Below are 26,673 nucleotides of genomic sequence, written 5' to 3' on the forward strand. Positions count from 1 at the left end.
ACCCAAATATGGTCAAAAATGCAAATTTTTTAGAGGGTTTCGCAGAATTTGATAGTTTTTGCCCACATTGCGCGGCATTATGAATCTGTCGTCGAGGCAACCGAGCAAAGAAGCGAGGTTGCCTTGTTGGCAATAAGAATCAAAACCAAAACACAAGATTAAAATACCAAACTAACCAGAGATGAAGCATGATAATTTGCAGTTTATCTGTTTCCCACAGCTCTACAAAGTATCATGATCATAGCATCTGTAGCAGACAAGTGACAATACATCCATCCTGGACTTGCAACCCCTAAGTCTAGCCAGTTCCAGGCTCAGATAGTGAAGATGGTAGGGGAAACGGATCGAGTAAAGTCGCGCGAAAACTGCGTGGGGGCTGGCAAGAGACGAAGTAGTGAAGCTTGTAAGGTGCAGACCATTTCACTTTTGAAGCGGGGTGGGGGGGGGGGGGGGGGGGGGGGCATGAGTGATTTGGTTTTGGTGATAATTTTTTTTTCCCAAATCTCCGGTGATAGAACTTTTCCCCTAGATAAAGGTGGGTAAAGGTAAATGAAGGCTAGTAAAGGTAGGTGAAGGTAGACGAAGGTAAATGAAGGTTAGTGAAGGTAGATGAAGGTGAGTGAAGGCTAATAGAAGTAAATGAAGGTGCGTGTAGGGAAATGAAGGCTAGTGGAAGTATATGAAGGTAAATGACGGCTAATGGAGGAAGATGAAGGCTGATGGAGGTAAATGAAGGTTAGCGGAGGTAGAAGACCAGTTAGGCTTTCCTTTTTTTTGGACCACTGCAGTGTTTACTTGTTCCAAAGTTATCAACTCTTTCACGCGATAGAATTCGTGGACCGACCCGTTCCGGAAAAGCTCTAAATCTCATTTAACCTTTCCTAAGCTTTCTTCGCAAGAACTGCCACAGTTCGGTCACGCAACGATTCTTATTTCCAGTTTCTACGGTCTCCGCTAGGAACGCCTGGGACCCCAACCGCACTTTTGTATCCTAATACCAAGAAAAACGGCTTGCAGATTATGATTCTCGCAGCTTACGCAAGCGAGACTAAAAATAGGGGACTGTGAACAGTCTATTAAATTTTGAAACAGTACCGAACCCAACCTTATCCCCAGAGTCTTCTTTTATTCCAATACCAGCCCGGTTTCAAATCCAACCTCAAATTGAGTATTGTAGTAATCTCGAAGAAATGGAGAAATGAAATCAGGGGTGATATTTAGAGAATTTTTTCCCTTTACTTAGAACAACATAAAGTATTCAAATGATTACGGGGTAGGTTATCCTGCAATGCTGACAGTTTTGTAGAAGTACGATGAATTTTGCTACATCGCACTGAACAAAACCACTGGATACACAAAGATGGGACATCTAACATAAAGCTGCATATTGCAACACATGGAATGTCATGGTTACCATGGCAACGATTTAAATAGAATAAATAAGAGCTTTACAAAAACAACTATGTCACAATGAAACTGAGTCTGTCAACTCTGATAATTTTATTGTCTCACTCTCATCGCATGTTAAACCCATCTTCTTCAACATTGTACCATTTGTACCCTCTCTAGTTACATGGTAACTGTAATAATAATATCCTTATCCATCAATGATAAATGTAACTGAAAATTGAAGGAGTTACCTACTTCTGGTGTTAATTCAATAAGACCGACTTTACTATTTCTGAACCTGCAGTGGGTTAAAAGTCTTTAATTAAGCAATTAAGCTACAGTAGTATCAGCCTGTTTCTGTTTACGCTGCAATAATTACACTTGGAGCTCATGAGATTCAGGTAAAGATGATTTGAGTTGGTCTCTCTTGTTAACAGACATATAAGCCAAGTAAGACAAATAAAAATTTTCATTATATAAACATCAGTGATATACCAGGTGACCTTTAGTGTGGAAACATGATAACTTTTCACACGAAATGTTATCTTTAAATGTGAAAAGATCACTGTTGCTATGGTTACATAATATGGTGCGTTTTTGAAGTGAAATGGTTTGGTGTTTCATTGGTGTTCAGATAAAATAAACAATAAAATAGACATTACATGGCCGCTGTGAGATACAAAATGTGTGACGAAATTCATGAAATAATCGAGAAATATTGTGTTGTAGTTGGGCCTTAAAGGCAGAGGTGACCTCCAGCCTAATATACTGGCATGTGTATGGTAAAATGTGGGAACAAAAACCAACCTATATTTAAAGGTGGTCTACATGTATTTGCATGGCAGGGTGCAGATCAGTGTGGAGCTGAGAAGTGGTTTTTTTTTGGAAGATATGACCTACACTTGCACTTCTTTTAAAAAAGATCCCTTGAGAGGTGTTTGTTACAACATTCCTGTTATAACATCACATCTAGCAACTAGGACAAAGTGGTAGTTGTTACAGTTTGGCCTGTCACAGATAATGCCATGTTTTATCCAGCATAAAAGTGAAAGCATGGTTTTAAGAATACATCTAGGTTAAAGGTATCTCATTAAAAACCTCTAGTTCATTATTTTCATGTACATTGTATGCAATATACAAAGCAGTGCCCAAATATCGAAAACTAATTCAAATAATTTGCGCCGGAAAGAAAATATTTACAGTTAAGGAAGTATATAAATATTCAGTGTAAACTAAAATCAAACAGTCAGAATTATTTACCACTGCCATATTTTTAAGGTTATTAATCCAAGAGTATCACTTTTTTAGGACAGTATTAATATCTTTTCATGTCATTTTTGAAGGAAAAGGTCATTTCACAATGGTTCCTTTCTTTTCTTTCTGCACAAAGTTACAAGATAGATAAGTTACTAACCGAAATTATAACAGCTTCCAAACAGCTTTCAAACCCTAAGCCCGAAAATAATTTTTGGCTACCGTTATCTCAGAATATACTTGGCAACCTGATGATAAGGAGCTCAACATGAAGTTTAGCAGGAACATTGGACATGAGAAGCATTTTTTCCCGTGAAATTAGGAAACAGTTTATTTTAATGCTTCTTGTTTGAGCATGGTGGATCACTTCAGAAGACATGATTGGTAACATCCCAAACATTTTAAGGAAACAATCTTGTGTATCATCTTGGAATGAACTTATATATTATTTTTAAAATAGTCACCTAAAAAGTTAATGTCTCTTAAGTAAGGGTTCTTCGGAGTAATTTAATTAACTTTTGGTCTTTTTGCATTTATCATTTCCTTGCACACACTAATTAGACACTAGATTGTTTATTATAAAGAAGAAGAAGAAGTTAACAGTGTTAACTGTACGGTCCAGTTACAAGTCAAGCAACTTATAAGACAAAACTGGACAAAAAAATACAGCAACTTACTTGTACAATTATTATACTGGCATTAAAAACTAAACACCAATATTTCCAATTTAATGCTGCAGGTTCAGAATCCATATTTTATACACACAATGATAATAACAATAATATTAATATTATTCAAAATAAATTAAATACAAACTTCCTTGACAATTCTCTGTGTTAACATAATCCATATACATCACTTGGGGTAAATAAGTTACGTTGATAGAAGAATTTCATAAAATCCCTCAGTAATAATTCTGTACAATATAATATTAATCTGATAAATACTTTGTAATAATTTCTCACTTTAAGGATGTATTTGATGTTTCACCCTGGCCCCAGCTGTTCAAAAGCTGGATAGCGCTATCCACAGGATGAATCTTTATCCAGTGGGTAAGTATTAGGGAAACCAATTGCGCTATCCAATGGATGGAGATTTACCCGGCGAATAGCACTATCTACCTTTTGAACAACTGTGGCTTGGTCATTACTCTCCAATTTTTAACATCTAAAAAGTGGAACCGAAAATTCAAGACCCGCGCTTACTTGAAAGATGGATGCCACAAAGAATTGTTTTAACTACAGTATTATAATTTTCTTTATTAAACTAAAATAATAATTATTTTGATTGTCATCATATCAGGGCTAAATTGGGCAGCACTTATTTGAGTAAATTAAGTACATTTATATTGGTAACTTGTTATAGTCCCAACAGTAAACCAGGATCCATGCAATACAAGTTCAAAATAAAGTAATTTTAAAGCATTGATGCTCAGTAAACTAAGAAGTGTGAGGTCCTTTTATTTTATAATGCATTATTGCACTTCTCTGCAAAATATAAGAGCAGAATGCACCTGTAGTGATGTAGTGATGATGGGGAAGAATGAAAAAATAATTCACCTTAATATAGTGTCTAAAATCTCTTGTCACGAATACCATTGATACAAACAGTAACATTAAACAGAGGTGTGATCACTCTGGATTTAAAATATGTAGCAAAAACCTCCTTGTATCATAAGAAGGCAAGAATTCCACAAGTCAGTTGGACATGCCCACAAAGCCTCCTTGTTTTCAGTTCTTCCAACCAACAAATGTTTAAAAAGCACCTTGTAAATTTGTCTCTTTCTCCCGGTTCTTGAAATAATTTCTCATCAATCCATAAATAACAATAATCTCAAACTTGAGTCATCTGTAATGGTAAATTAACAATGCAGTTCTGAGTCATAGCCAGTGAAGTCAGTCTATATTTCCTGTATTCAACAGGTCTCTGTTGTTCCCTTGTCCTGCAAGGGAAGCCTCCAATTAACATAAAACCAGGCAGAACTACTTCCAAACAAACCAACTTGGTCAGGTGCTTTGAAGACTCGCCTTCAATTTAAGTTGATAATAAACATAGCTGATGGTCCCAAATCTTCTTAATATGGTTATAAATTTCGAATTTAGTTTGTCTGTATAATCTGCAGGTTAAATAATCTTGCAATATTAAGCGCATCTTGAATAGCAGTGGTCAAAACACTTGATTGCAGACTCAATGATGCAGCCTTTAAATTATTATTCTCCCATGACCAGCATGTAAGATTATTATTGATCTGTATATCCATCAATCGTTTCAAAATTAGCTGACTATTCATCGAAGATTGCCTCTAAAGCAATGTCATGTGAGTCATCCTCACTCCCTGTACGAGTTGTCCAGTAATGATGAAGCGTTTGGTATACAAGTTCATATTGTGGATCATTTTCAACCATTCCTCCCCTGAAGGTTTAAACAAACAAAATGTTAGACACTTATAAAACTTTACGAACCTCTTGACAATGAGTAGTTACACTGTATTTATCATGTCTTGAGATGTATACAAGGCTGATGACAAGCAAACTCTAAGACTTTCTTCCATGTATGAGTGTTGGACTATGATTAGGGTAAGAATAACACTCTGTGGAACCCCTCTGAGCCACAGATAAATCATTATGGTTGAATTGACAAGATGGAGGCACAATAGGGCCATTTAATTTGACACAGTTAACAACAAGAAGCACGGGCGTGGTCAGCAGTCGGTGGTTTGGCTCAAGTGCGGTCAGCCTTGCTTGCATCACCTCCATGTGCTCAGTACAGAGTTTTCCTGGTGGCCACTTTTTCGTTTAGCCTCTGGATCATTCGTTTATCATCTGATTCTCGCTGTTTTGGTGTTTGTTCAACCGTTTGTTTCTTTGTTGTCGTGGGCTATGCTTGGCTTTTGTGCAATCGTTGTTTTCTCGCAATTTGGGCCAACAATCCTGGAGGGACATTTGTCTCCTAATTAGCATGGCCATGGTTTACGCTTGGGTGTTTTGTCTGCAACTTTATGGTTCGAAAGTTCTACAACAGCCTGTCGGTCCTGTAATCATTAGACGGAACGACTGTGGTTTTGTATTCACTTGCTTAGCGGTCAAGTGGTTCACGAGCTTAGCAGTCAAGTGGTCCATGTGGTAGCTTTGTACACAGCTAGGACCTTTGAGTTCTTCGTTGAGCATTTGTGTAGCAGTTGTTTCAGCATTGAGGCAGTCGGTTTACTGTGTGATCGTTTAATCCGGTTTTGTTGGTTTACCTAGTTTTCCTCAGGACAAGCGTTGTTGGCTTCTAGCGGTGTTTGGGGGAAATTTAACAAGTTGTCCGCCGCGGGCTTAGCAGTCTCCGCCTGCCAATGGTCAAACTCACAACTCAGACGGAACGTTGTTGCTTCGTCACAGGCAGGAGTATCAAACTGAGCAGTTTTGTGGCGGTCGCGTTAGAGTGAAGCGGTTGTTTTAGTGTTCCCCCTCAACCCTACCCTGTCTCTTTCCACAGATTCATCATGCATCAGTGTGACAGGTGCCTGGAAAGGGGGAAAGGGGAGCCATGGATGGGTAGTGGGGATTTGCCAGCCATGGGAGAGGATTCTAGGGCCTGACTGACCACAATGGAGGCCCTGGATACACCAGGCACCCACATTCCTTTTAGTACTTTGCAGTAAATAGTTTTAGTAGTACTATAAATATATTATAGTGTTTTTTGCACTTTTTGGAGTCTGTCTGCCTGTAAGTGTACAACTACTTGTATTGAGTTTTTTAGTATCCTTTTATAGCTTTTATAGTTTTTTCATGGGGTGTTGGGGCTGAACTTTTTGTAGCATTTACAGAGTTTGGATTGTTTATAGAGTGTTTGGGTTGGACGTTCGTGGCATTCACAGCTATTTGTAGCAATTATGAGGCGTTCGGGTTAGTTGTTTTGTGGCATTTAGAGTGTTTGTAGCATTTATGGGGCATTGGGGTTGGACCCTTGTGCCGTTTACAGCATTAATAATGTTTATTGGGCATCAGGGTTGGACATTTGTGGTGTTTTACAGTGTTTGTAGCGTTTATGGGGCTTTGGCACTGTATGTTTGGCACTTGGGTCTTGTTTAGCCTTTGCATGTTTCTACATGCTCAGCGTGGGTGGATGCCTCCAGGTTTGGTGTATAGGGGCTCAGGCTTCTCCCAGCTATGAGCCCCTTCTCTCCGAGCTTGGCATTTAGCTCGGAGGTCCCTTTGGCTTGGTGTGGGGGCTCATGGCTGGAGAGCACTGGTTTGCCGGCCAGGGGTGCGTAACTCTGTCTAGGGCCTGGCTGTGCCAAAAGTGGAAGCCCCTGGAGTTCCTATAATCTCCTATAAACAGCCCTAATTTGACACTACATAACAAGTATGATTTCAAACTGACTATCACTGCTAGATATCTTACATAAATCAATGGAAACCTCAATAAATATGGACTTTTGATGACTTTCCGTTATTTAGTCTGACCTTTTTGTCCGCTTTAATGCTTTTCTCACTTGTCCACTGGGCTCACCAGGCCCCAGTAGTTCAGAAGGTGGATAGCGCTATCCACTGAATAAAGGTCTGTCCAGTGGATAATGTAATAAAAAAGGGGTTTCCCAAATTAATACCTATCCATCCTAAATGATTTGTCCCACGTAAAGCGCTATCCAGGTTTCAAACAACTGAGGCCAGGCATCTTATTTGTTGTATAATCATAACCATAACAAAATTGTCAAATCTGATTGGCTATCAACTTCCCTGATTTCAGCCTTAATTGGACAGTTTAATAGGACAGTATGCATCATGCCTAAGTAATTGGACAGTATGCGTCATCACGCGCGCACTTAAATGGCTTTTTTTTTTCACTGCTAGCAAAACAAAATTTCGAATTTCTTGTGTTTTGATTTAAAAAATAGCCTTTTATATCACAAATTTTGTTAAAGTTATGATTAATTGGTAACAGAACTTTGTGTCGTCCAATTCGGTCTGTAATTATACTCGTGATTAAACAAATCGGGCTTCCGCTACATGGTCGTCCGATTTTGTTAATCACTCGTATGATTACAGACCGAATTGGACTCCACTCAGTCCTGTTACCATTACTTAAAAACCTAAAACTGCACACAAGATAACGACTGGGCACTCCAAGGGATAGTCATTGGTGGATAAATAAAAGGAATGGATTTTGCTAACAAGGTGGTTGTATAGTGGGTTTCCACTACAGGATAAGCCTGGGAAAAGAGTAAAAATTATAATATTATTACTTAATAAGAATTATTGTAAGTACTAACCTGTCTATTCTCATAAGGCTTACTATCTTGAGAATGTCTATACAATCTTCTTTCTAATAGTTGCAGACAAATTTGACAGTAAGTGAAAATGGTCAGTCCTGCGATAAAAACTTGTAACTGGAGGGGTTTGTGGAAAAAATCCGAAGAGGTTTGTGATCACTTGTCAGATTCCCCCTTTCTTCCCAGGGCTGTTACTAAAAGTTTTAGTTGCCAAGTGTTTTTTATTCTATCTTCCTTAATAGGCTTTTGCATTAATTGGTCATATGATCAACTTTCGGTAAACACAAAAACAGTTTGCTTTTGAAAAAAATTGTTAGCACAAGCTGAAAGAGCATATTAAAATTAGCTAACCTATAAATTTTCAGCCATATTTTCAAAAGTAGCGATTGCAACAGCTGCTGAAAATTAGAAGGATTTGTACGAGAAAACAACTCTTGCCACCCAGTCACGCATGAATGGTTTTCCATACAAATCTTTGCAAATTTCGAAAATTTGAAACTGTTGTGAAATATTTCCTTAAGCGTGACAGGGCTCAAATCTCCTTTGAATTCATAACAGGCAATTTGAGCCCTTAAATGTGTAAGGGAAAGATTTAACAACAAAATAAAATTTAAGAATTTACAAGGATTTGTATAGCAAACCATTCATGCGTGACTGGGTGGCAAGAGTTATTTTTCTCATACAAATCCTTCAAATTTTCAGCCACCATTGCAATCGCTACTTTGAGATATATGGCTGAAAATTACAGGGTACATAATTTTAATATGCTTTTTCAGCTCATGCTAACAAAATTTTTCAAAAGTGAACTGTTTTCGTCTTTGCCCAAAGTTGATCACGTGATCAACTAATGCAAAAGGCCTATTTGTTTCCTATGAAAGTAGCCGGTTTTCAAGCTTAAAATATCTGAGGGAAATCAGTGTCCCCTGGTCCTTACTGACAGCCCTGTGTTTAACAAGCAGATGGAAGGCAAATAATGAAACCTAATAGTTAATCACAGACCACTTGAGGCTTTTTTTCAACTTCAAGCAAACTTTATACAGTCAGCAACCAATGGTTAATTGTATTCATACTTAAGAAGTAAAGAGCTTTCACGTGATGTTTGGAGGTTAAATAAATAATTATGCTGTTCTGATATGCAAGGATTTACAACAGACCACCTAATAAGCTAAAAAGGATCCTAAATACATAGAATGTCAACTTGTCAAATATGACTTTGTGGATATGGCACAGGCCATCAAGATTCTCACTTGTTAAGCTCCCAATTGAATGTTAGTGCCAGTATGACTTTACCTTTATCTGTTCAATTCCAATACTCGCTGCGATAAAACAGCCTGTCCTTCCCACACCAGCACTGTAAGAAATAAAATTTCAGTGGGTCAAAGGAAAGGCATGGACAATTTAAAGGAGAGGCTATAATGTTACCAACCTGCAGTGCACTACCACAGGCCCCTCTTTCACATCTTCCCTGTCCTGTGCAATGTGTACTTCTTCCACTAATCTGAGAAATTGTCTTGGTGAGTCTGGGACTCCATGGTCAGGCCAAGCAGTATACCAGTAATGATACACCCTTCGTGGAGCCTCTAATGACTGTGAGTGACTTATGTACAAAGATGTTATCTGATAACCATCTCGTCCTATGGCAGAATCAAATGTGACAACTATGTCTCCATACTTCTCTTGCATTCTAAAGGTTGGATCTGGCCAGTATCGTTCACATTTTGTCTGCGGAGTAAAGAGCACACTTGTTGTCAGTGGAAATGGTTTTGGTGCAGTGCTGTCAGTACCCACATCTCACTGCTGTGGTATGAGTTTGAGACAACACCACGTATAGGTGCATTGTAAAGTTAACTCCACGTTTCATTCATTCTCAAATGCTTCTTCTCTTCCCTGGTTAAACTCTGGATTTCTTCTTTTCCCCATGGACAGCAATGCTCTAACCATAAAAAATACACAATCATATACCCCCGACAAAGACTCCCAGTTGTCTTTGACTAGGCTCATGCCACCTCCTCTGGACTGGCAAAATGGGGAGGGGATAGGTAAAGGAACCTAATGTAAAAGATTGTTATAGTCAGCTACAAGGATGAAGCTATGACCATGTACTGGACAATGATCCCCATTAAGTGGTAGGTGAATTGACAGAATATCTGTTTTTTTCCCTGTGGTTTCTTTGCAAAAAAACAAGACCCTGCTTAGGATTACCCTCACAGAAATATATTTTTCTGTGAGGGTAATTATATGCCCAGTGGTGCATCCTCACATAGGCCAAATAAGGAAGTGCATCTTACCCAACTAAGCCAAAAGATCACATTGTCAAATCTCCAACATTCATTACACATACTCCTTTTTCAAAAATACCATAACAATCTTTGTTGTCCCTCCAAAATATTGCATAAGCATTTTTTTCTGAAAACGATGCTTACGCAAAATTTTGGAGGGACAACAAGGAGTATTATGGCATGTTTGAAGGTAATGAAATTTAACAGATTATTAATTTTGATGAATATAGTTCACCACAAATTTAATTTCACTGCCTCTCATAGCCATACCTCATTTCTTTCTTTAAGTTTTGTAATCATTACAATAATGGGACACTGGTGATACCAAATCATTCTCCAAAAGTCTTTAACTGTACATGATAAAGGACCTGCAAGAAGAATGTTATTGTCTGTTGTCAGAAATATTCAGATAACTTATAATTCAATAGAAAAATGTTGTTAACACTTACAGGTGAATTAGACAACAACAACAACACTTTATTAATAAACAAATAAAATTACAGAAATATTGTGCGCAGCTAGCAAAGGCTATTCGAGGCGGGACAATGCATGCAAAATATAACAATAAAGACTAAGGCCACTAACTAAGGAAAGTTAACAGTTTACTAATAAGTGAAATAAAAATCGTAATATGGATGAGGACGAGATAACAGACTAATGAAAAAAAGAATTAAACAAAATAATAAATTAAAAGAAATATACAAGAAATTAAAGACTAAAAAGAACTTAAGAGGAAATAGGTAACTAATTAATCAAATTAAAAAACCACTGGGTACATGTACCTTGAGTTGCAATGTAAGCTTGTTTCCGACCCTTATAACCCTGAAATGCATTTTAATCTTGTGAGTTCACAGTCACGATAGTAAGAGCATTGAAGGGGAAAATATCCATTCAAGTCTGTTTTGTCCTAAAGATAGGAGTTTCCTGTGTTGCTTTTCCTGTGGTCTTGGGAAAGATGAATGCTAACAGGAGTAGTAATGACATTGTGCGACTAGGATTATAGACAAGGTAAATAAAATAATTAATAGTACATTATGCTAGTAACAGCGGGTACGGGAAGGGGAAGGTTGGAAATGAGTTCTGTAACAAACTAAGTTTACTCTATAACATTAACACAAACCGCTGAATTTGTGAATATATGGACAACAATTATGTGAAAAGAATGTTCTCAAGTTGTGGAAAAACTCAGGAAATATATTATGTCCACAAGTTTACCTTTACGTAAGAACAGAGAGAGGTTAGGAGAGACAAAACTTTGTACCTTAAAACCATCAAACAACTATACCTTTATAAAATTTGCATTAATGTAGATAGACAGCGGATCTCCAGGTACTTCTGGTAAATTTACTCTAGTCCTAGCATCTGAAAGAAGAAAATAATTTAGACAGTTATTCATAAAATCAGGAGCAACCACTGAAAATGATACACGGTATCTAGTGACTGCACATTTGATCTTCTGTAGAGTTCTACCTGTTGTATACAGCTATTGCGAGAAAGGTTGTCGGAAAAAGTGCAAGTGACAATCCCAAAAAGTATTGTGAGTGGCTTTGAATTCACTGTTCATCAAAGCAGTTTAAAAGAATGACAAGAGAGGCCATGGACATATGTTTGCAAGTGCTGAAAGAAAGCAACAAAAGTAGGTTCAACAGCTACAGTGTCAGGAACAATGTATTGATCATATCCCGATTACCTTTTGGGATTGTTGCATGCACATTTTTTCTGACAGCCTTTCTCGAAATACCTGTAATAATACTTGGGACCAACTCGCATGGTAAAGAGACGACAACAGTCACCTCACACCAATGTAGCCCAAGTGCGAGTCATGGTATCCACACCACATGTGGGCTCAGCTTGCCCTACTCTGAGAGGTTTTTCACTTGGTACTTTGGTTTACCCCTCTCCTCAAAACCCAACCTTTCAGATGAATGCAACAGTTTCTAGACAACTTTTTTACCCTTATAAGCAAACATGGAGAAAAAAAGAACAAGAAGCTCACACAGCAAAGTGTTTTTTTATGCAATGTCCAGCACCTCATTTTTTAATTTTCCTCAGAATATATGTGACCTCCCACATGAACATGTTTCTTACGAACAAATGCACAGCAAGCAAATGGATGAGAAATGGATAGCTAAGCCCTTTGAAACGGAATGCCCGAACAGATGACAAAAATTTTTGCACGGGTGAGCTTGAATGGATGACAAAAATTTTTGAACGAATCCAGTCAAATGGGTACAAAGCTGACGAAAATTTTTGAATGGATGCAGTCGAACAGATGAATGTCTGCCGAAAATTTTTGAATGGATGAGGTTGAACAGATGAAGAAAATTTTTGAACAGATGAGGATGGGCCCGGATGAAATTTTTAGTTGTCCTAGGCAAGCAGGCAGCCTTTAATGTTGAGCCCTAAGGAAGGTTTCAAGTAGTTTTTGTAATTTCTAGTAGTTCAAGAGGTGCAAATGTGATGTATGGTGTATTGTTGTTATTGTGGCCCCCAAGTCATGAAATTTGACTCTATCCTGGTAATACTGCCATTTTTTTTTCCATTGGTGACAGTATTGATGGGGTTCCACTGTGCAATGTAACTTACTTGGTAAAATAAATGGATATCTATTTCTATAACTTGAACCAGGTAGCCTTTCTTCAGGAGGCGGATGGTTCATGGGCATTTCCTGGATAAATAAAGGAAGTGAGATTAATCTGGGTTTCTACTGTAGCAAAGCTATGTTGATTGAGACAGGTGATGAAATGTTGTCCAGATCAGAAATCCTGGGGGGAAATTAATACACTACATGTACAGGAGAGTAGAGAACAGAAAATTGTAGTCCTTACAGATGTACAAGAGATTTATTATGGTACTTTCAAAACTACATGTAGGAGTCCCCCAAAGATATTGTGCTAGAACTCTCCAAACTAGGCTTGCTTTCAGTGAATTATTGTAACTCGTTCCACATGAAGTTTATGACTGGTGGGAGTCATGTCAAGCCTTTACTTTTTTACAATGTTTTGTAAAGAACGTTTTAAGCATTATTAGGCTGATTAAGCAACCGAACGTGAACATCAGTTGACAAAGGCATGCGCAGATGAAACAACTGGCTTGACCAATGGCAGAGCGGCAAATTGGGCACCGGAAGTCATGTTTAGTCCTTTGCGCTTTCCCCTTGTCAACTGATGTTCCCATCCTGTTGCTAAATCAGCCTAGTATTAATGTTTAAAACCTCCTTTGCCCACTTGAAGTACTATGACCCCTACCCAGCCTTACGAGTGTCACAAAGTAGCATTAACTCAGTGCTTTGGGAAGAGTTTCAAGAAAACGTAATTCCACATCTCCTCTACACAGTGGAACCTCGATATAATGAACCTCTGCATAATGAAGTCCTAAGTATAACAAATGATTTTCTTTACCCCAGTAATAGTTAGATAATATTATACGGAAAAAGAACCTCAGTAAAACAAACAAATTTTGCCAGTTCCTTGGCCCTTTGTTATATCAAGGTTCCACTGTACTGATTGGCCAGTCCATAAAAAACAAATAGGGGGCATGAGACGTGAGAGAAGAATACATGGCATATTTGCATGAACAACAATGCCAAAGAAAATCCCCCTTTTCACTCTTTATTTATGACTACACGATCTAGTGACTCACCCAAAATTCTGTAGTTACTTGCTTTGGATTATTTACACAATCTTCTAATTCATTATAAGTCAAAGGTCTGGATTTAGAAGCTAACTTTTCTTCTGTGGGACTAGTAAAAAGGGAAAAAAGAAAGAAAGAAGTAATTATCACAACAAGAGATTCTACCTTTAATAAAGGAAAAAATCAATTTCCATTTGATAAAGACGATCATCTTTAAAATAGCCACTGCATTTCCTACAGGTTCAAAATTCAACACATACATGAAACCGTCACCTAAACTGGGCTTTGGCAGGGATGGACTACTTAAAGGCTAAAATATGTTTCGTACCTTTCTAGAATACTTGGGGCAGGAGAGCTACTTCCTAATTCTGTTGCTGAAGATTTGAGATCCAGAACTAAGGAAGATCCACGCCTAGAATGTGAAATACCAGCACAATTAAACCTCAAAAATTCATATTAATTTTAATTAATATTTACGGATACACAGTATTGTATTCTCAAAATAACCCTAACAAGATATGGGAGACTCAGCCCGAGGCGGTGGGAGAGGGGAGCTCCTGGTAGACAACTCAACTGGTTCATCACCGCAAGGAGGTGGAAGGGGCATGTAAGAAGTGAAGGAGAAAAAGAAAGTCAGACACATACAGGATTGCCACAGGATATACACAGCATGCTAGCATTATGTAACAGAGGTAAAGTCTACTCTACTGCAGAATTCCCAGAGAGAATAGTCAACAAAATGTTAAGTTAAAGGTTGTTTATCTCTAAAAGCATAAATGTACATGCATGTTAACATACATGTACGCACTGTTCACAACAAAAGTAGGTAAGGGATATTTTTGTATAATCAATGGCACAGGGAAAACCAACAATTTGAATTGTGGTCAGTTACATAAAATACATTATTATTCATTCAAAATATTTCCCTGATTCTGATTGGCTAAAAGGACACGTTTAATTCAACATAACCAGTTACTGATGACCACATTTGGAAGAATTTGTGTTTGGCAAGGAAATGACGTCAAAAATGCAGCGTTCTTGCAGGTTAATGCACCGTTAACTGAGAAGACCTGGGGATGAGGTTGAGTTGTTTTGGTTGTGAACTGGAAAAATGGGGGACATTTCACTCGTTTCAAGAGTAAGAACTAGGTGAAAAAATAGCTAAAAACATGGCAAGAACAGCAAGAAGACAACTCGAAGGGTGACATCTGCTATTTGGAGAATATTTGCGGAGCTGATCAACCCTAAATGTGGCTATCGAAGATGAACTTAACATCGATAGATCGATCGAGGTAAGCATGTTTTAGCCATGTTTTTGAACTAGGAATTATTTTGAATGAATAATAAAACAATTATTGAATTCGGCTTTCATATCATGAAGAATTATGGAGATCGACGAGGGCGATAACACTCTCGTCGATCTCCATAATTCGTCATAAGATACTCAGCCTCATTCATTAATTGTTAAATATTATATACCCAATAGAATATACAATATATTACAAAAGTTAACAAGCTTAAATCAAAAATATTTTTCTCCAAACCTGTCTGAGAGTGAGAGCTGAGAACCTTTCCACTTCCTAGCCTTGGGAGGCAATCCTGTGATAGTGTAAACTCGACCAGCGTCTGGCTGGATCATGCTTGCAGACACGGTGTTTGTGGGATCTACAGCAGGATAGAGGAGTTTCTCAGGGTCCAGGTGCTGTGTGCGATGTTCCTCTTCAGCTTTTACTTCCAAATGACGACGACAGAATAGCTGTCAAAGACAAAAGAATTAATTGAAACTATCTGTCAACATGTTAAACAATTATAATAATTAATATACACATATTTGTCGCCTTGCTTTAAGTCTCTTGTTTTTCAGATCCACCACTGTTAATTGTCTAGGGTAGTTTGTCTCCTTATTGGTACGATTCTATTCACAGTGAAGTTAAAAATGGCCTTTATTCCACTTTCAGAGACTTTAATCCTTTTACAGTTCTTTTTATGGTTTTAGCAATGTTTCTCATTTCATCACAATCAAATTTAAAGAGCTGCAGTTGTTAGTAGGTGTTCAGAGTATTAAATATGACGCTAGCGTTCTTAATACTAATTTGCAAGCAAACCTTCAAGCTGTAGATAACAGATGGCTTTAATTTACAGAATTTTGGCGCCAAAGTCATTTACCTATCAAGAGAGTTATGACTGAAGGTTACAGACATGAAACCTTTTGTTCAAACTAACTCTTGAAAAATGGTGTTTTCTTCTGTTTTTGTCGTTGTTTTTGTTCAAGTTGCCTAAGGCCTTCAGGCCCTATTGGTACACAGCCCTAATATTAGTGATTTAATCCAAGTGTGAACAGTATACTATGTCTTACCAAGCACACAATAGCCAAAAAAATGAGTATGATTGTCACTCCAGCTACAACTGCTACTGGAAACCACATCTCTTGATACACTGCCAGATCTATCTCAGGAGACTCCTGTAAGTTACAAAAGTAACAATTTTAAAATACATATGGAGAGAAACCATTCAGGGGATCAGAGAAGAAAAATGTATATTTCTCTCTCTTCCTGAAACAAGGGAATAAGGACAATGTAGAGACAAGTGTAACTGCACATGATAATTGATGGAGATCTGCAGGTGTACACTGTATGTGCTTGAACAGTGAAGCAAAAAAAACTTGAGGGGGTCACTAAGTAGCATTTTTATAAGCTTATTTACTTACTAAAAACTCAGTAACATCGTGGTCACACTTCAACAGAAGCTGTAACCACGAAAAAGCAAAATTCAATTGAAAACTCTGAATCAAGTCTTCATAAGTTAATGTTAGGTTATAACTTTTAATCATTGAGTATATTGACCCATTTTATTCTCTGATATGGCCATAAATGGGGGTTAAAAAATGCTTACAGACACTCTACTGGCAACAAACAGAGACTTTGAAAATGACATTAAAAAGGGGCTTAATAATAATGAGAAGAAATATCACCTTCACACCATAAGCAGACACATTAAACTCCTTCAGGAATGGTTGCATGCCTGGAGTGTCCAGTGTTTGGATCATTTTGCTGGCAGGGATAAACACATTAGGTTCCCACTCAGACCCCATAGCCTTAACCATATCTTTCTCGCAGTACAGTTCAACTTGGATCCTCTGAACAGAGATCTAAAATTAAAACAACGCACAGAATAATGGAAAATTGTTCATAAATAATCATTCTAACTTCCCAACCAGAGGGGAAGTCTCTACAATTTGCAAGTGATTATAAAAATAATGGCATGACTTCTGATATTATGCAATGAATTGATTCTCAAATTACATCTGATTATACAATCTGTAAGAAATTTTACATTATTAAAAAAGAAATGAACAAAAATTATCTGGACAAAGTAACAAATAATTCATTGTGCCTGCGACACCTTGGTGTTGTGAATCTAATGTGCTCAGACATGCCAAATCTACTGTAGTTTCAAGTAATCACATAACTTGCTACATAATAGACCTCTCATAGGGCATACACCATGTATTTCGAGAGACTTTTCCTACTCAGTTATATGGCATGACAAGATCATCAATTATTTCTGAGAAATAATAGATGTAAATTGCCCTCCTCTAAAGAAATGTAATAGAAATAAATTTATTGGTTCACCAGAAAAAATGTCTGTCTTCATTAATTTTATAAACAAATACAAAAATTAATATCAGAGGTTGAAAATCGAGTATAATAACAGATTATTAGAAACTCGTGAATTTGCCAATTATACACATAAAAGCGTTAAATTTATGAGAAACAAAACAGCCCTTTTTGTTGGTCCAAGAAGGAACCAGAGGGGAATTAAATAGCTATCTAATTGCGGTGTCTCACCTCTGAGACACTTCATTCACACTCACTTGACAACTTCCCTGCTGTCTATAATCATTTCTCCATATCAGCAGGATTCAAATTATTATGTGGCAAATTAGATGCAAACATGATTCAGTCCTGCTGTCAGAAGTGTGATAAGAGTGAAGGCTCTGGGATCTTAACTTCTTATTAAACCTGTCACTGCCAGAATGAATGATGACGTCTTTTGAGGTTGTTCTAACTCTCAAGTCTGTGGACGAAATCCTGTTGTGTAACCATTCAAATGAAACCTCTTTGCAATTGGCAGTACTTTAACATGATGCTATTGTTTTTTTTTAGCATTTTAGAAAATGAATTTGGAAACTTTGGCAAAATTTGACTTTGGTTACTTCTGGGAGCGAAAAGGTTAAGCCCTCTGAGGAAGTGATTTGTAAAGAAAAATATGAAAATGCTAAAACAAGAGTCGACATTATCACTCACTTCAAATTTTGTTTTTGAGCCCAAAACTTCCTCCTTCCTTACAGTACAGGACACGGGCATTGCAGCACTTACACGCGCATAAATTGCATGCAATATGGCGGATTTCCACAAAAAATCCACACAAAAAACTCTCGTGTAAATTTTTACACGCGCTTTTACACGCAGACTTTTTACACGCAAATTTGAGTGTACTTTTATGGTGACTGATTTTGCTTACAAAAATACACGCAAGTTGCGTGTATTTCTTTACAACAGAGAATGTGGCTGATGTAAAATTAGAAACCGACATTGTGGAAAAACGTCTTTTCGCGGTGAAAGAGAAAACGACTTGCTACACACTTTCTCTTACTACGATCATGCTACGATTGCGAACGTCACGTTTTGTAATCAAGATTTCCTTGGCTGTTGGCTGAGGTGCTACTTTACATGTAAAGTTGGATGCATGTTACTTGCCACGACTGTTGTTTTGAAAGAAGTTCAATGTTTTAGCTTGCATAGCAGGCACTCGGACTTCGGTACACTGTTTTTTTTTTTCAGACTTGTTTATAATACGCGTTTAAAACATGGTTTGAGTTATCGAGGGTAAAATTGTAGAGAAATGATTTGAAGGGTGACAAGTTAGCTTGGGTAAAATTACAGTACATAAACATAATCATCAAATTCAATGGCTGTTTCTCAGAACTTACTGGGAAGACATGGAGGATTACACAACTCTGCTCATGAAGACCTAATCCTTTTGAGAGAAGAGATGTAAACCTCTTTCTTAAGCCCTCACTGAAGTTCCTCAGACCTGTGGCAATGTTCTGTAAGGAAAAAAAGTTTGCTGTCTCTAAATATCTTATCTCTAATATTAGTTATTTTCAATTCTCTTGAATTTGTACCTTACACCATCCCATTGTCAATTCTTGTAATAATTAAAAACTGTAAAACTGTAACGATCCGATAACTTCAACCAATATAGTGAATCTCTTTCTTTCTCTCTTTCCTTTGTGTAGTCATTTTGTTTTGCTATTTTTTATTTGCAATTTGTCATTAATATTGCTGCTATCATTATTTTAATTTACTATAATTTATTGTAATCTTTTACTGCTGCTAATTTGCAATCTTTGCAAGTACAAATATGTATAGCACTAAAAAACTTAGTTGTAAGAAGCCTAACTTAATCGTACCTACCCGTCTCGACTAGTTTTTTTTTAACTATTTGTGGGTAGGTACTATTCAAATTGTAACTATCTGTTCCTTAATGAAGTGTGTTGTTGTAGTTTTGTTGTTGTTCACTGTGATTTATACACAAATCACATACAGTGAACAGTATCAGAACAATTTCCACACTTTACTTTCCAGGGATCCATTTCTCAAAAGAACAGGAAACTTTTCAGGGCTGAAGGCAAATTTTAAAATCAAAACTTGTTGAATAGTAGCACAGTTCCTAGCTCACAAACCAGTCCAAGTTGTTTGTTAACTGATAGTTTCATTGTATTATTTTCAAAATTATTGAAACTTCAATCTTAACTGTAAACACGGAAAACACAAAACAGCTTTCCAAGCCTGAAAAGTTACTGGGACTTTCGAGAAACAGGCCCCGGAACTCAGTATGTGGACAAACATCACTTTAAAACAAAATGCTCATCATCTTTGTGACAAACTTCCTTAATTAAACTCAGGTTGCAGCGTTCTCCCTAAATTTCAGCCCAGCAGGTCAGGGACCACTCCTGACCGGTAAGGCAAAAAATATATGCAAGAGGTGCACTTTCCTGAAGAGAGGGGAAAAGTGGGGTGAGGGACATGGCCCCACCCTCCTTGGGATAAGTTATCTGAAACATCATAGAGTACCGAAGTGATGACGTCATAAAAATGAAATTTGTGAAATTATGGGATTTGTTAAGATATTCTGAAAGAACAACGTCCAAGACACCTACTCGCCAAAAATTAGCAATTCGGGGCAAATTGTCTCTGAGATATTAGCCCAGTTATGCTGTGACGACTCCATACAAATCCTTCTAAATTTGGCTTGGTTCATAAGATTAGGAACCAGGAAAGATTTAGAAGGATTTGTATGGAGTCATCGGAGCATAACTGGGTTAATATCTCAGAGACAATCTGCCCCAAATTGCTAATTTTTGGCGAGTAGGCGTCTTGGATGTTGTTCTTTCTGAATATCTTAACAAATCCCATAATTTCACAAATTTCATTTTCTATGATGTCACACTTCGGTACTCTATTCTCTTATTAAGACCTTTTCAAGGCTAATCCATTGTTGCAAGCTACTGGCCTTCCAATATGAGGTTAAAAACTTACACCTAATTAGTTTTAAAATTTACTTTTTAAAGAACCGCAATCGGCAGTATACCTTTTCCCTTCAAATTTACAGGTTAAATCTTAAGACAACAATTTAAAATGTATGATTCCAATAGTTTTATCCGGTTTGAAATGTTCTCTTTCAAATCCTGCATGGAACCATATCAGAAAGAAGATCACAACTTGCGTATTTTTTTAGAACAACTTGTACAATTTTAGTAAACCTTCAAGAGTTTACAGGCAGTAAGAACTGTTGCTTCAAACGGTAAATTTTACCGGTTACTGCCTGATAAGGAGGACACTGGGTTGTCCCTCTGTGTCAGTTTATGTCACTGTTCCCATTACAGTATACTTGTAATTGGCAATAATAAGGGGGGACCACATTTTCCCTTAATTCAGTTCCAGTTGCAATTGCTAAACCTCCTTCAGCAATCCTAGCAATGGAATCCATGCTTAACTGAAGTAACATGTCCTATAAATACGACGTTGTAGAGTGTTTTATACCATTGGGTGGATTGACTTAAGTCTGGGCAAAATGTCCTTGGGTGAATTGACTTTCAAATGACCACAATAAATTACATCAGTTGAAAGTTAAATTAAGAAAATAGTAACAATTTCTGAAGCATATTACCATCTGTGGATAGAACACTACTATGGCACTACCCAGTGCCTACAATGTTTAATAACCTATTACTGTATTTATTCCAAGTGAAGCTCGGTGTTGTCGTAGTGACTTTAGAAACTTGTCGCGCGCAGTCTGCTAACGTAACCACACGTGGTCTTAGCCAGCTGCAAAAATTCGATACCCCATAAATCTACGAATATATGCTTGGTGTCCGCCAATGACGTCATGGTAGCGTTTTGTCATGAAGCATTTTGCATTTCCAGGCAACATAGACTTTGCCGCAGATGAACAGGGCACATTTTCATGTATTATTCATGAAAGGCTGTTGTGTTTATTCATCGTCTATGAAACAAATGTTTACAATCAGTGAATCACAATCAATTTTCCATGCAAATGACACACAAGCACAACAAGTGGCTCCAAATCCTCACCCAGGAAGATTTTCCATGGAAACTCCCCCAGAGCGAGAACGCCGACTTCAAATTCTGCGTCAACAACGAAGGAGAAGATGTCAACAAAAAACCGTGGAGCAGAGAGAACATCACTTACCACAGCGAAGGTAATGCCGACAACAAGAGACAGAGGAACAGAGGAATAGGAGACTGGAATATCAGAGGCACTATGATCATTTTACACTGTGAAAAACTCAAATTTATTAGTTTGCCGGTTTCCCCACCGATATATAGATCAAAGTCTGCAAAGTTTCAGCAGCCTGAAGTATAATAATTTTCATGTGAACTGCAGTGCCACATTTGTGCTTTGTTTTTGTTTTTTTCTAAATATGGAAGCCAAAATAATGCTAAATATGCTTTTCAATACACTCTTAACACTAACTCCCCACAATATGCAAAAAAGAAGAAGAACAGAAAGAACAACATACGACAATATTCGCTGTTTGTCACCTATCCAGTTCTTAACCTCGACCGACAGGGCTTAACTTGAGTGCCATTACCAAACTGAGTTTCGTGAGGGTTATTGTGAGATAGGTATTTCTAGTTACAGTGTACAGCTTGATTACAAAACAAACAGAAAAAAGTTGTTTAGATCATCACAGAGGTTGAATGGGTCAAGACACATCTCTCATAATTGCACCAACCGTCTGGTAATTTTTCAGTCAGTCAACAGGAGATTAGAGAGTTTGGGAAAATCTGATTGATGAAATCAAATTTCAAAGTGAAGAAAGTGTAAGCACATATTGGACAGGATGAGTACAGTGAAACCAATTTAATAATTCCTAATCTGATAAGGGTTCGTTGAGAGGTTCTTAATTAAACTCAGATTTTATCCCACAACTTTTGACGATCTAAAAAGTCTCATTAGGGTACATCCGTTGCTTATTCATCATTACCCTTTTCTAGCTATGGATGAACAAAACGGGGCAAAGTGAAACTAATTTTTGGCATGATTCCTTCATTAGCAATATTTCATTCTTACATAACATCCACATATTAACGTAAATATACGAAATGTTCATCAAAAATGCTCATTGTTGAATTAGGAGACATTGGTGATGCTGAATGTGACAACCGTTAACTGTTAATCAAACCATGTGATATGGAAAGAAACAATGTACATGTACAACTACAAACTCTGCAATATTTTTCTACCAAAAAAACTTCAATAATAATTTCAAAACTGATTCCCACTTTCAGCTCATAATAAATCAAAAGATGAGAAATACATTATGAAATCAATCAAGGGAAATCAAAACAAGAAAACTTCCTATTCTTTCAAATAACTGAATCTGATTTGTTTACATCAAAAACAACGTCTTGTATTGGCCACTGGAATAATTTTCTACCTTGAAACACCAAAGTGACAAAAATGCTTAATGAAGTGGTGACAGTTTTATTCATGTACAGTGTAGCTGCCAGATCGAGATATGATGAAATTACGTTCACGTTGGCATGAATCTTGAGAGGATTACAGACTACTGTGGTCGAGCTTACAAATTAAAAAGAGATAGCAATCTTTGTACTTTTTCAAATTCAAATATCTGAAATTGTTGTCATTAACACCAAATTAATTCAAACCCCAACACAAGTTATTTTCGGCTGCTGGTGAACGAAAAAATAAAAACACTTATATACCAGTTTCTCCCTGTCAAATTGCGGACCACGTGCCTCGAAATGTACACTGATACATTTAAAATAAAAATTAGACGCATTCATAACATAAAAAGAAAAATACTACCAAACAGGAAAAAAGACTGGAGGATTCTCGACGCAAGTTAATTCTTTCCTATTTCATATTTTTGTTTAGATTTTCGATAACAGGTGTGCATAAGGAGACTCGGATCTCAGTCGAAATTTTAGATGCAACTTCAAACCTGTAAATTTAACATGTTAATCGAGCTCTATCGTTAGAGAACAACCCGCTACAAATTAAAGATGAAATATTGGCGGAAGCATCAACCGTTTTTTACCGGCAAAAACAGGTTTTGTATCTACGGTTCTAAAGTTCCGCTAATTTATCAAATTTCCCCTCCTTTTCAGCCAAGTCAGAATCAATTTGAAATTAGGCAGACAATATTTTTTGACTCGGCCGGTGCGAATATTTTCGCAAGAAATTGACGAAAGTCAAGATACACCTACGCTACTTTTCAAGTAAATTTCGGTCAGTTGTTGTTTTTGTGTGGGAAGGTTTAATGAACGATGTCACGAAAATTATTGTTCAGCGAATCAAACCCCATTAAAATGAAAATCACCAAGAAGTGGCGAGCAGTGATCGTGAACGGACATAATTATTCGGTCAGATAATGCGAGATCGAAAGATCACGCAAAAATTTTTTACGCGCCAAGTAAAGCCGACTCACTACCTCAATGGATTGACCTAAAAAGTTACCTTAGTGTCAGTAAAGCAAAAAGCGTCTTAAAATGAAACACGACATAAAATTTACCGAGCTAACATAACATGCCTCGTAAGCGTTGTATTTTTGGCATAGTAAAACCCACTAAAATTTTAGCTGTGATGAAAATTACTCCAGCTGTCCCGAAACCGCTATCAAATTCGGATATACTCGGCCGTTAACAGTAACGTTCGAGTTTTTTTTCGTGTCCCTATTTATCCACATCATACGATTCTACACTACAACTCAAGTTGTTTAGCAACAGGCAATTATTATAATTCGATCGGAAAAAAAGAAACTGTAACGGGTACCTAAGAGAAAAACTGTCGAATCGAAACATTTTAGGAGTAAAAAAGCAAGTCTATACGTATTCCACTGAACCTCAACCGAGAAGAAAGAAGAATCTGCCTAAGTGCCGGATACACATGTGAAAATAAATTGACATCGAATAAGGAAGAGATGGTACAAAGGCGACTTACCAAAACTAAAATATAAATTTCCGGCAGGTCCCTGTGACCCGCGCTGGATGTAAAGTTGTTGCTGTCCTGGCGAGATGAGAGGGCGCTTTCGCCTGCCTCGAAGTGGGAAAATCTTCGTTGAAAATCCATCTTAATATTTTTTCCTCCATACTGGCTCTTCACTTCGAGTTTTGGGCGAGCGTTTTGAGGTTTAGCCGATTCCAGATCATGAGAAAATCTTGTAGTACGGCTGCCGTACGAACCAGCGTAGGCGACTTGATCAACAGCTGATGAAGTCAGTTAGAAACAAACATTAGATGTTCAAACCCCGAAATCAAATATATTCAATCATCTGAACGCACTGAAAACCAGAAAATAAATATTAGAAACCTCTGATTGTTCTGCTTTGTGTGGTTCCCGCTTCAAAAGACGTCAAAATCCACAATAGCCATAGAAATTCGAAGAACCAAACCACCATTTTCCCTCCATCACAAAATCTCGCTGGCTTCCGACTCGAGCAAAATATTGGAACAGCGCATGTACAGTAACTTAGTCACGTGACAGGACGTTGAAAAATGGCGCGCCAGCTGAGGTCACAAATACGAACGAATATCGGCGAAACTTGTGCCAAAACTGTGTGATAAAGTTCATTTAAATCAAGTGCAAGATAAGTTTTACTATTGTTAAAAAGGTCGTTAATTCTAGTTTATTTCATGTCGGGCTTACATTTCACTTTCCACCCAATGAAAGTTATTTTGGCATGGCTCTTGACTTTACATTTTCGCAGTGGTACAGGTTTTACTCAGGGGGACATTTTTAACGTATTCGTTTCGTAGTTAACGCGAATTGCACCAATTTTAAGAATGCTTCAAATCTGTTTTTTTTGGTCTCGGTCTCCTTAGCGGTTTCTGGACCTTTCTGTTCCTCCTTCTTTCGGATCTGAGCGACAAGAGAAGTCATTTTTATCCCAAGAGCCAAATTCTCAATGAAGGAGTTTGCTCCTACTTTTCGGTTTTGCTACGTTGGTCCATTCGTGGAAACGTACAACTTCTACAAAGTATAATACTGATTTCAAGTCCTTGTGATTTATCTTGATAAATATATGGGAATAGGATTTATTAATTTGCGCTCCAATTTACATCACTGGAGCATTGAGATATGCATATGTATATATTTTTTTGCTCTGTTGCTGTTTTTAATATACAAGAACAAGACCAAAAAGCTGGATCTTCTACCAATCTCCACCCAACGGCTTCTGTTTCTGCCTATCTGGCGATCATGCGCAGAAAAGCTCTGGGATTTTTTCACTACCATGCCACCCAACGCCATGTGACGGCTGCAATCTCGAACCCAAAGCTCTCCTGCGCATGAATGTACGCGCAAGCAATGGGGTCGTTTTCGTGCTTAGAGCCACTCGACTTAATTTTTAACGAGCGAGTGGTCGTTTGAAGACCACGTGACCAAAACGACAGGCTCTGGGGATGAGAGTGACTTTGGCCGAGAATGGATCACCAGGTATTGGGTTTGGCGCATGCGTTAAGTACTGGCTACGAATGATTCCATACTCCTAGCGGGATCTGGAAGGGGCGTCCTGATCCGGCGCTCGTGCACCTTTCTCACGAAATCCCGCACCCTGCTCTATTTTTCATCGCTTTCCCGAATCTCGTTTTTTCTTTTCTCCAAAATACATACATTAAAAAAGGCTAATTGCTGTAAAAGCCAATAAATGTAAGATGGAGATTGGCTCTTTCGTTTGATATTTTAAATTTACGTGTTTTGCAAAAAATAAATTGCTTTGAATTTCATACCTCAGTATGACGAAGCGGAGGGGGAAAGGAGAAAGAAAGGAAGAGGGAGAGAGAGGAGGGTTACTAACTATTCTTTGCGGCTGGAACTGGAACAGGCTTTAGAAGACAAGTCTGTGACCGCACGAAATAACGTCATCACTATCTTGTTCACGGGAGCAGAGATGGGATCACTATACTGTTTGCGATATCTAAAGTTCAAGTGATCAAATAATTTCTTCAAGATTTACAGTACGTGAAAAGAGCTTGAGCAATTAAAGACATAAGCACCAAGTAATTTAAAACTGTTTTGCTGGCACCGTTTTTACCGGACACTTCCCTCAGTGTATCAGGTTGAAATAGGGGGTCGTCTGGATCCACTCGTTTGACGCCGAAACTTGACAGTTTCAATTAGATAATCATTACCAAGATAACTCTGTATATTTGTTTTCATAGGAGACGTTACCGGACGCTCGCCTGTTTGATTCACATTTGCCGCAAGTACGAGTCCCGATTTCCCAACAGACCCCCAAAAAATCCC

General features: G+C 37.7%; 1 protein-coding gene across 1 annotated transcript; it reads right to left on the bottom strand.

Moving 5' to 3' along the window:
- Positions 1–1,465: 1,465 nt before the first annotated feature.
- LOC140941450 (receptor-type tyrosine-protein phosphatase R-like) lies at positions 1,466–24,855 on the bottom strand. Its single transcript, XM_073390445.1, has 16 exons — positions 24,739–24,855; positions 24,370–24,635; positions 18,806–18,922; positions 16,784–16,960; positions 16,169–16,273; positions 15,357–15,568; positions 14,141–14,224; positions 13,822–13,921; positions 12,766–12,847; positions 11,465–11,541; positions 10,962–11,001; positions 10,450–10,547; positions 9,327–9,622; positions 9,191–9,251; positions 7,901–7,953; positions 1,466–5,055 (listed from the first exon to the last, which is right to left on the bottom strand). The coding sequence occupies exons 1-16, from the start codon at positions 24,824–24,826 to the stop codon at positions 4,926–4,928; spliced, it is 1,986 nt and encodes a 661-aa protein (XP_073246546.1). The 5' UTR covers positions 24,827–24,855; the 3' UTR covers positions 1,466–4,925.
- Positions 24,856–26,673: the final 1,818 nt, after the last annotated feature.

This window comes from Porites lutea, chromosome 6 (assembly GCF_958299795.1).
Source record: "Porites lutea chromosome 6, jaPorLute2.1, whole genome shotgun sequence".
NCBI classification, from domain to species: domain Eukaryota; kingdom Metazoa; phylum Cnidaria; class Anthozoa; order Scleractinia; family Poritidae; genus Porites; species Porites lutea.

Excerpts from the sequence above, each read along its gene's own strand:
- LOC140941450 (XM_073390445.1), bottom strand. The coding sequence starts at position 24,826 with ATGGTGGTTTGGTTCTTCGAATTTCTATGGCTATTGTGGATTTTGACG. Across the intron at positions 18,923-24,369 it reads AAATTTATATTTTAGTTTTG|AACATTGCCACAGGTCTGAG; the intron begins GTAAGTCGCCTT and ends TTTTCCTTACAG. Across the intron at positions 12,848-13,821 it reads AAGTAACTACAGAATTTTGG|GAAATGCCCATGAACCATCC; the intron begins GTGAGTCACTAG and ends TTATTTATCCAG.